Raw genomic sequence first — 11,315 nt, 5'->3', positions numbered from 1 at the left:
TGCAATCGTAAAAAATTGTTTAACTTAGATAAGCTACAGACCTATTTTGATCTCAAACACTTTTTACCGTTCGCGTTTTGACGCTTCTAACTTTTTCTAGCCCCGTGTCCTGATAACATGCATTGTTTTTCCTGTAGAATAATAGTCAAAAATCAAATGAAAAAATGAACTGTATCGGACTATCATTAGAATGAATGTAGGTAGGTTGAAGCAAATTGTCAGTATTCATGGTTGCTCAGAAAAGCTGAAATTCTGGACAGGACTAAAGTAATAATTATAACTAAAATCAAATAAAATCTATTCCATTAAGTAGGTCTAGTGTGAATTAGAAACTGCAATTTCTTAAGTTATTTGTTGCGTAATGAAGAAGAAAATGGATTAAACAATTCTATGCATTATAGCGATAGCTTACCAACAATGGGATTAAACCAAAAACGCTTTAGTGTGAGAACATTAGCCTACTATGAGTGAAGAATGCAGTCCACTCGAATGCAGCAACTGAATTAAAATATTTTATTTGAATAAGATAGAAGAATCTGTTTTTTATCAATAAACTTTTCCTTTTAATTTTATCGAAAACTTTATTAATATGTAGCCTACGTTACAAAAAAACACTGATTTTTGACTACGGTAGCCTATACGTTTAAATGAAGGTTAACGGATACAAAACTGTTTGAGAAGTTGTCGGCTTATAGCAAAACGCATCAAAACGTGATCTGATTTTGACGTAAAACTTTTTTGTCTTGGTTTCGTTTAATTTCGATTAACGTCTTTTTAGTGAAGAGGTTTAGTGAACTTGATGAAACAACCGAGTAAATTTGTTTCAAGCTGTTACAAGAGTTATGATGCATTCAAACGTTTAATTCACAATGATCAATCATAATTACGACAACAAAAAGTCCACAGTTGCTATACTGGCCTTGGACCACGCTATAAGCCATAACTGACTTTCAAAACAATACAAAGCAACTAAAGAAGTCACAACGTCAGCACGACCCCTTTAGATGAGTAAGTCATTATACATGACCATAGAATTAACAAAAAAATCATGAGCTGTGAGGAAAAATGTGGATTATGAAAAGGTAAACCATTACACAATTAACAAGGAAAAAAAGGAAGCATGAGGTGTAAGGACAAAAAAGTGTGGGTTTCAAAAACGAGAAAGTAAAATTTTCTTTCTTGTTAATTCTATGGTGATGTATAAAGGTTTAACGTTTAAAAGTTGCTAGGTGGCTAACGATTGTACCGCCACCAGGAAGTGCATGGAGCTAAATGTATCAAAACTCATTCAGACGACAAAATCCATCTGTGCGCAAATGGTGAAAGGTAACTATCGTTTTTCTTTCAACAGTGTGACGTCAATTGGATTCAAGTCCATACAACTCTATAAGTCCTTGACCGTGACCAGTAATTTATTCATAAATTTAATGCTGATATAGACCTACTGTAAATATAACAAACAATTTAAAAAAAAGAAGTGGTTGACAACAAAATAAGGGCATTGTTCTATCTAATACAACTTTCAGCAAATGTTAGCTTTCCATTTGGTGCGGACAATGTCTTTCTGCATTGAGTTTGAGCGATGGCAGTTGAGACCAATTCAAGCAATAAAACCAGTAAATTCTTTCTTAAGTTAAAAGCTATCAATCTTTCATTTCAAAGGAGATTTAGCAAAAAAGTTATTGAATCAACATCAAAAATAGTTTTAGTTATTCCCTTTAACGCAACATGCACATCAATGCTTTTGCAAATGTCACTGGCAATCTTCTCAGCGTCACGGTTCACTGAGTCGCATCATCACTGCTCTTACCAAGCTCTTGGGTGACGACATCTGGTGATTTTCTATTTCAATTGGCCAGCTGAGGAAGGCTGCCATCAAAGCCCCGTCGTGCTTTGCGATGAAAATGACGATGAAAAAGATCGGAAAGATCCCGAACCAATGCGGGATAAGGTCGATGGCAAGCCCGGTAACCTGGCAGGCCTTGGCTGGTTCAAGGACGCGCCACGTCGCAGGTAAGGACGGTTTTGTCGCTTTAGAAGTTGGGCCCCGTCCGAAGCGGAAAAATCAGGAAGAACAGAAGCGCTATTACATCGAGGCCCTGCAAACGAAACATTCCAGGTTAACGAAAGAAAATCTAGCGTATTACATAGTTTAACTTTAAAGATACAAAGAGCGTTGAGAGAATAATTTGTACCAATGAGATCCTTGGCCCCCAAATCCAAACACTATCTAAAAAAGCCATTTTTTCAAAAAATAAAAACAAAAGGGAAAATTACTTGTAAAATCAACGAGAAAATAGGTAATTTTGTTAGTTCTCCCCCAATGCCATGAGTTGTCTCCAAAAAAAACCCTTAAAATTACGTGGTGTTTATTAAGCTTTCAGGCTACTGGAAAATATTCCGGGATTCTAAAATCACCCCGGGTCCAAAAGCACCCCCCCAATCAACGCTACACACAGTAGGATAAAACTTAGTTTCACAAAATAATGGATAGGAAAGAAAATCTAAACCTAACGTTCCCTTTTTGTTGCACTCTTTAAGAGTCTTAGCTATTTATAAACTTATGAATTGTTTACAGGCCTGTTCTAATGCTTACACCAAAGAGATGCCGCGTCACTTATGTCGTCATAACAGTCATCTGAGTCGTTCTCGATCACGTTCAATTCTGTTCGAATTTCTTTGATGGTCGAATGCAACTTGATCAGTTGAAGAAACAATGCTTTGTCTTGTTCTCTCATTTCATGCTGAAGAATAGTAAAAGTTGGATAACAAAAGAAAGTGATCACGTGTAATAAATCTGGACTTCCGGATTTTAATTGCCTTTAAACTCCGCATGTCACAACATGCAAATTATGCGTCGATGCCTCGGCAAAATGACATTTGCAAGTCATTGACTAGAAAAAATCACACTAAACTTCATGTTCAGAGGAGCCAAGCGATAAAATATAAAAAATATTTCTAAAAAATACTCAAAAACACCCACTTCAAAATTCCCATTTTTATTGCATTCTCGAAACTAGGGGTCCCATTGGTCTAACTCTAAAGTGATGACCAGAATGGACTTTCCATCAATGCACAAAACAATGTCATATGCTAGGTCAAAGTCAAGAACAGCTCAACTGAGCGCAATTGCGAAACCCAACATTTCATCAAGGCGATATTTATGTAAGCTGTAGAAATAATACTTTAGCTTCTTTATGATTTTCGAAAATGAACTTTTTCATGAATTTGTGAATACGAAAGTCCGTACCTAACCCAGGTCATTGAAAAAGCAGCAAGCATCAGTGGTTAAAGTACTTGTATAAGGAGAAACGTCTTAGTAACAATTATGACACAAAATCCAAAGTCTTAAATCATCATAAGTGCACAAGATGACAGACAAAAGGGTCTATTACGTCAATATGCCGTTTTTAACACCCAGCTGCGATTTGAGGACTTCTTACGCCTGTAAAATTCATCGAGCGTACTTCGAAGCCAAGGGCCTTGCCTTACAAAATTAATTCTTAAAAATCATAATGTGAATAAACCAGATTTCGAATATCTTTTCAATTTTCTTTATTAACTTAAGAAGATCGTACATTATTGATGTTGCGTTCTTGTATTGTATTGAATAACATTGCATTTTTCTGTTACATTTTTTTGGGTCTGAAGTGACAAAATTATCGTTTCTGTAGGGTGTCAATTGACTAGTAGACCTTACGGTCGTTTGGTTGTCTCCCTGTCAGCATAGGAACTTGTGCTACTTTTGCAGTGTATAGGGAACACAGCTTGCATGTTTCGACTATATACTGTTCCTGTTTCTGGCAAATAAACCATTGATTAATTAATTGATTGATTGATTCTTGAATCAGACTTTTTCTTTTTAATTGCCGTTTACCAACGATTTTTTACAGAATATTATGACAATAGGCCACTGAGGCTACATTGCATCAGTCAAGCCGTATCCTCTTTAAAAAGTCTGTGCAGGTTAATTAAATTAATTTTAACTTACTTTTAATTAAATTTAATCTAAATTTACTCTCAAATTGATTTCCTCATAAAAACATCATTGTTTCAATTAAATTATCAATGTTACTGAACTAACCAGTTCTAGCCTTATCCATTGCAGTCCTGTTGCAACATCAACTTTCTTCGGATCCACTTTTCTTAAATCCTGCAATCGCTTTCGTGCCATGCTGCTCATGTATGGCAACTCTTCTTCGGTTTGAGGTTCTAGAAGATTCGTACAATTTAAAAACTTTTCGTGGCACCTTCTATGTTGTATAGGCCTAGGCATAAAAGTCTCATGCAATGATAGGTATTTCATTAATATGAAAGGGTGATACAGATTAATAATATATACACTGCATATTGCATAATGTAATAGTCCTAAAATATTCTTTTACTCAATATACCCTGTTAGATTCTGCATGCATCATCTTAAAAACATTTGAAACTGTTAGTTTTGAATAATTTACAGTGGAATGAGGTTCACTGCCATTTTCTTACTGAAACCACTTATCAAAGGTTTGTCTAGACATGAAAAAAGTGACCAGCTGGTCAACAAAACAACACGTACCAGCAAGGCAAGAAGAATCGTCATAAAAAGAAGTTGAACCATCAACACTGGCCGGACTTTCGCCTCTTCCGCTGTCTACGCTGTTATCTCCAAGTCCCAAACCGTCAAAGGCAACGGCAGGATACTGCTTCTTGATGGTGCGGAAAAATCCGCTCCGGAGATGTTGTGTAGATGACAATGAGATTCCTTCGTCCTCCTGTTCGTTTTCTTGGATAGTTTTGAGAGATCCTTCCACCGATGATTGCCTAGAGAGCCGATGTCTTTTTAATGAATCAGAGTAAGCAGATGTTGGGGATGACGTTTTATCGGAGCTTGATATTGTTTTATTGGCAATAAGAAGCTTCAGACTGTCTCTGGAATAATTGAAACTAGAGCTTGATTCTGTCCTTCCTTGCACCAGAATCTCATCAGTTGATATTTTAGAAGAAGGTTCTTCTCTATATGAGCTCTTCACATCAATAAAAACGTCGTTGAAAGAGTTACTTTGTTTGGTGGGTGAGGGTACCTTCTCGAAATCATCCCCACTTATCCCACGACAATTCGATGGATTAAGGGGAGCTTGGTTTGACAGCACCAGTGCTCTTGCCATCATTCCTCTACTCCTGGGCCTTCTGACCACCTCACATATCTCAACAGTTGTCATTCCTTTTGCTTCGTTCAAATAAATGATGTGAACCGTGAGGTTTGTTAAATTTAGAAAAAGCAGTTGAGATTTGACAATTTAAACTAAACTTCTTTACAAAATCCGCTTGAAACAACCTAGAATTTAAAAATTAATTGCAACTTCAAGCGTTTAATGCTCTCTGAAATTAAGATTGGTAAAAACAAGTTCATTTACGTACGCTACTATTATCGAAAACATAAATCATGAATATCAATGTTACAACTTGGTTTCATTTAAGACCGCACACTTCTGGTCTCAGGACGTCAGCATCGTGTAAACAAACAATCAGATACTTACAGTAATAGACTGCATACCGCAAAGCAACACTCTTATGTTTGAATTGATGTATCATTTGCAAAACTTATACAAATAAAGACTTGTTGCGAGATCACGCAAAAAGTCTTCAAAAATCTCACAGTATGCAAATTCTTCAACATAACCACCATAACAAGGTACAGTATATGGAAAGTGTCTATCTGGCAAGTTTTTCACTGACTTGTGGAGCCGAAACAGAAACAGCTTATCTGCTTTTAGGTTTGTCAGCCAATGGCCAATGCAGATCTGATAATTTCGGTTGGCACGTTGTCAAGACACGTTTCTGTTAAGAACTACTTGCCCTCGATTTGGAAACAAACAACCGTTAACAAAATCCGTGACCTTTAAACTGTTTTGTATGTGAAAGCAGCTGTTTAAAAACAAACATCTAATGTCACGAAATGTTAGAGCTAATGTAGTTTTTGCTTTAGAACTGTTAAGCATGCTGTTTTTATGCCATTTTGTCTAATTAATTGAGTGAAAAACCAAGCAATCAATTAAAAAGCAGTCATAAGCTTTTGCGAGCTTACAAACTGCTCCTACAACAAACCTACACTTCTGTTTAAATTAAAGTGCAGCATTCATTACAGAATCGTGTATGAATTTAAAATATTTTTATTTTTTATTTTATTTTTAGTAGGGATTGCCCGAGCAAGGTGAGGCAGTTAACAAGCAGCATGCTCATTAGTTTACTTATCTACACAAAAAGTATCAACTGTAAACAGATGAAGAATGAAGTATGGCTTGTTATGGTCAGGTAATGAGAAGCTGTTGTTTGTATTAAGTGTAGCGACTATGGGTCACTTTCAGTTCAATCTGCATTGATCATTAAAAATCACCGTTCAGCTCCCAACAGCAACTTGAACAGAAAAGATCAGATTAGGATAAAAATCTGACGTTGTACCAAAATAGGAATATTGTCAAACGACATAGGAATATTGTCAAAGGACAATTGTCAATATATTGTAAATCTAAAGAAGTTGAAACGTACAATATCAAAGCTGCTCATTAAAATTAAACAAAAGGAAATTGAAACTGACAAGCGTAGTTTCAAAAAAACGACTAAGAAATGTCGGCCGTTGAGTTGACTTTATCACAACGTCTTCAAATGTATGTGAGCAAATATCTTTCGGATACTGTTGAAAACAAGCATTAATATTCGAAATAGGCTAAAGCAAACTACAACAATAAGTATCAATCAATATAATATGCACATCGTTTTAAACGCCTCCGCCTTTGCTTCCAGTGCTTTTCATTTTCACGTCTGTGCCGTATTTGCTCATCTGTGCTTATCTTAGTCCTTTCATAACAATGGTGAATTATGAAAAGCATTACTCATAAAATAAATCATGGTCTTTTGTTTGCTCTCCTCGTAACCACAGCACAGCTAAATCGAGCTGCTAAAAAAAGGTCAGCGATAGATTAGTTTTTGATTGTTTTCAAAGTGCAAATAATTCACCCTTTAGCAAAAATGATCAACCATGAAAAGGTTAAAAAATTGGCAATTTTTACTACTTTTTCAGCTTAGAAGCTCAAAAATATTAGTCTTAAAAACGCGTTTTTGATGGATGATTTAGACACATGCTTAGAGTGATGTCACAAAGCACTAAATTAACGTAAAAAAACATAAAATGTCGACAAGTAAAAGCTTAGCTGCTCTAACTGGTGATTGCCTTGAAAAAACAAGCTCGTTGACTCTCATAACAAACTATCCTTCGCCTACCTTTGATGTTGCCAAATCTGCAAAATGTTCAAAATTTTTCTCAATTTAGACATCAAAAACCGTTAAAACAACGCAAGGTGCCACGCTTCAACCTTGTTTAAGCTTTTTTATTTACCAGCATTGATTTTCATGATGGGAGTTGGTTGGTGATTTGTGGCAGCGTAATCAGCATATTTTGTCTTGGGGGTGCCAACAAACTGTCACAACAACAGCTTTTCAGAAAGTGATGGTTTTTCCTAAAAACAAAAATTCTGAAAAAGTGCATTTCTACCCACTTCATTCATCCTATTGTTGAGTTGCCTGCGGGAGCACTATTCCACCTGGTCAAACTTTCTAGTTTTATATCGTTTCGACGTCCAGTGAGGTTAAAACATTGTGAAAATGAATAATTTTGCTGACTGGTTGTTTTCAACCATTAGATGTGTTTCACTCCATCAATTACAAACGATTGTAAAAAACAATTTGCTGCATTGCTTTTGAAATCGCAATCAATGTCCCAGAGTAAACTCTGGCACCTTTGCAACTTACTTGACTTTGATGAGTAAACCTAGCCATACAATTTACCCCCGTCTGCTTGTTATAATATTCCTATTTCACACATTAACTGAGGTACGTAGGCACAGTCATTGCAAAAAAAATGTTTAAGTTATCTAAAGTAAGCCTGAACAAGGGGAGGTACTGTGCTTGTGTTTGCATCATTATTGACTAATTAACTCAAAGCTGCAGTCAAGCCTACACACCGTATCGGCTACCCTTCGAGACAATGTGAAATAGCACTGGCACGTTCTATTATGGTAAAACTTTACCCATTACCCTAATGAATCCAAAACGCTCTCCATTTAGGGTTATTTGTTTATCATATTTAATAAATACTTTCCTTTCAGCTAAACTGAATGCTGTCTAAGCGTCAATATGAAAAATACAGTTATATACTTAAAACTGAGTCAGTTAACCTGACTGTCTACGAATCCTGTTTACAAACACCGCTAATTTAGGCATGTGCCACAACAGGAAGCAAAAATTCATAAAATGAACTAACAATTGTTTGTAAATGACTTTTAAGTTGTTACCAACCGCTGCGCACTTTTTTACTTGTTCACGTTGCCAAAACGTGAGTGCGGGCAAGGTTGCACGTACTCACGCAACGCCTGGAGAACGAGTGTGATTTCGCTTTGGTACAGCGCTACCAGACATTGTGTTGTTGTAAAACCACTTCCACAAGTGCTTGGCGTCAGCATTCAAAAAATATTGTGGTTTTGTTTTCCCTAGATATTGTTTTTGAGAGCCTTGGAGACTTTTCAAGTGCGGTTGGCTACTAACTTTCTCAAGCTCTAAAATCAGCAGAACTTTAATCGCTTTCAATTACAGCCCTTCGACACTCAAATTGCAGACATTACACTCTGGCAACAGCAACAACATATTTTCTAAAAAAACACGTAGTAGGCTACTTTCAATCTTTACTCAAAATCTACAAGCAAACTTTTTTTTTGATAAATGCAAGCTTGATGAGTGACCAACAGTGACAGGCCCTACAAATATGCACGTAGCTGATGTTAGACAATTTATGAAAGTTAATGCGCACTTCATAGCCATAATTTAAAAAGCAATAGTGTTGACACAACCCCATACCAGGACTCAGATATACCACCTGCTCAAATTCATATAATTTCATCGTATTGTGACAGCAAATTTATGCAAAAGTATGGCAGTAAACAAGTTGAAAAATTGACACACTTACAGTACAACTGGTTTTGATGGTTATATCAGCGACTCGAGTGCAGCACAGCAATGTTTTCAAAATAGTGGCTGTTAAACAAAACAAAAAACTTGCACAGTCATGCAAACTCTGCTTCTGCCTTTACGTTTAATGCCTTTGGATTAGCTAATGCAGGAAGATAGAAAAAGTTGTCGTTTTACATCGTTTTGACGTCTAATTGCTTTAAAATGATGTAAAAATAGCAATTTCAAGACTGCACAGCTCGTTCTAGTTGCTGATGAAGGAAAAAAAAGTCGATGACAGATCAGTTCAGCGACTTTTTGATTGAGTTGGCTTTTTCCGGTAGGTGAATTTTGGTTTTCAATTCGCTTTCCTTGCAGAATTTGTAAAAAACTATCTAACTTCCATGACAAGCAGAAAGTTTAGTTTATTGGGATTGTTGATTAGGCAACTTGTCGAAAGTGTTGGTAGGCTAATTACTGTAATTAGCAATTAAAAATTGCACTATAAGTTAGAACTTTATTCACATTTACAATACAACTTAGAAAATATATCTTCGTTAATCATATGTGTAATTTAAAATATCGATATTAACTACTGAAATCCAAGGCAAAACTTAAATTTTCTATTACAAGTAAAGGTACAGCAGGTGTGAACTGCTCACAAACACTTCCTTCCTTAATTGAAAATCTTACTCAGAGCCCTGTATTGCTTGCAGAGAAAATTTACGAAAACATTCAAAAAACATAAAAGTTAGGGTTGCCAATATCGCTAGTTTCTTGACTTTACTCTATGTCTGCGGTCGATTGCCAAAGGCGCATTAGTTCCCATCTTTGAGTTAAAATTATTATCTTTAAAAATATTTGCAGTAGCTAAGCTAGAAGTAGTATCAATCTAAGATCTTCTAACCACAGTGAAGTTATTAAAGTTCTTCAAAAAACGATAGGCTACACATCTAAGGTCAATAATGCTTTTCACGTACTCGACACATTAAGAATACCTATACAAATCTTCAGAACAGAACGAATGAGTTTATTCATAGAGTTTTGCAATCGTTAAAACAACATAAGAATACAATTCTACGAAAGACTTCTCTATTTATATCATTGTGGTTGAAATTAAGTTTGTTTGAAGACTTATATACCAGCCACTTCAAGCTGACATGTTATGAAATGACAAATGACCAAAAAACAAACGAAGTTTCAAGCCTCTTTTGAAAAAAAAAATGAAGAGGCCATTGTGAAAAAAATTGTTTGTCTCGTGTTGGTTTTACTCTGGACCATAAAAAGGTAAAACCTTGAATTGCATCAAACTGTCTGTTTTAACTTGATAAAAAAGGGAACCTGGACTATTTGAGGGTTCATGAAGGTGTCATTATTTAGGGTTTTGTTGCTGTTTGCTATGATAATATAGCTAATTTTTCACCAACTTCTTACTTTATTTCAATTTGACAATGGAAACAGCATAGCAACGGTATAATTCGCAATATGCTTAGTAGTTGAGTGTGGCAAATGCAATGCAACAAATAGGCTAATTTTGTTGGAAAGTGGAAAGGACTGCTTCAAACTATGCACAATCAATAAAATTGAGAAGAGGAGTTCACATTAAATGATTTCGAAATACCTTTTGGTTAGGGGTCAGAAAACTTGATTGGGTTCACTAACTGCGCCTTGAAAACATTGTACAGGGAGCGCACTACTAACATTATCATAAACTTTTGCCCTGCAACTTTGGTAGGTAAAACTTCATAGAGAGTCGATTATATGGCCTATTTGTTTCCTTTTCTGATTGAGCGTTATGATAAAGCGTTGCTTGGCAACTGTACTTCGGCCATGAGGCTGGAGGCAATTTTTTTACAGTATTTTGCAATTTTACAATTCTTATACTCCATTGATTTATTACATTGCATTGATTTTTTACAACCAACACCTTTAAAGCTCTTTCAATACAATCATAGTTTACTTTGAAATATCGAACGAACAGGTAGAAGTTACAAATCCTTCGAGTGATAGAAACAGAAATCTTAAAACTCGTTTTGAAATCAAATGCGTCACGCAAAGCGTAGCTCTGAAAGATTATTTTAAACTGGGGAAACTACCACCCAAAATCTTTCTAAAGATCAAAGCTATTTTTGCGTTTCACATTTTCAGTTAACATCATACTTTCTATAGAGGTACTTTACGTTCAATTTTGAAAAGTTTTGCATTTGTCCAACGTTCTAAGACGTACAATTAACATCACAAAATAGAAAAAAATTGCAACTTTACGTGCATTTATGACTCAACAAATCTCTAAATGTTTATTGTTCTGTTACCGCATACAATGTCACTACAAATAA

The 11,315-nt window shown here is 35.6% G+C and overlaps 1 protein-coding gene across 1 annotated transcript; it reads right to left on the bottom strand.

Annotated features, from left to right (window-relative positions):
- Nucleotides 1-602: 602 nt before the first annotated feature.
- Nucleotides 603-5,355, bottom strand: LOC145786660 (uncharacterized). Its single transcript, XM_082598366.1, has 4 exons — nt 4,559-5,355; nt 4,085-4,212; nt 2,597-2,744; nt 603-2,099 (listed from the first exon to the last, which is right to left on the bottom strand). Exons 1-4 carry the CDS (start codon nt 5,199-5,201, stop codon nt 1,876-1,878), a joined length of 1,143 nt encoding a protein of 380 aa, XP_082454492.1. The 5' UTR covers nt 5,202-5,355; the 3' UTR covers nt 603-1,875.
- Between the last annotated feature and the right edge of the window lie 5,960 nt (nt 5,356-11,315).

The sequence above is a fragment of the Aplidium turbinatum genome, chromosome 17, assembly GCF_918807975.1.
Source record: "Aplidium turbinatum chromosome 17, kaAplTurb1.1, whole genome shotgun sequence".
Taxonomy (NCBI): domain Eukaryota; kingdom Metazoa; phylum Chordata; class Ascidiacea; order Aplousobranchia; family Polyclinidae; genus Aplidium; species Aplidium turbinatum.
The sequence above is the reverse complement of the archived record's forward strand: the minus strand, read 5'-3'. Positions and strand labels throughout refer to the sequence as shown.

Excerpts from the sequence above, each read along its gene's own strand:
- LOC145786660 (XM_082598366.1), bottom strand. The coding sequence starts at position 5,201 with ATGACAACTGTTGAGATATGTGAGGTGGTCAGAAGGCCCAGGAGTAGA. Across the intron at positions 4,213-4,558 it reads CGATTCTTCTTGCCTTGCTG|AACCTCAAACCGAAGAAGAG; the intron begins GTACGTGTTGTT and ends CGAATCTTCTAG. Across the intron at positions 2,100-2,596 it reads TGACGCGGCATCTCTTTGGT|GGCCTCGATGTAATAGCGCT; the intron begins GTAAGCATTAGA and ends TTTCGTTTGCAG.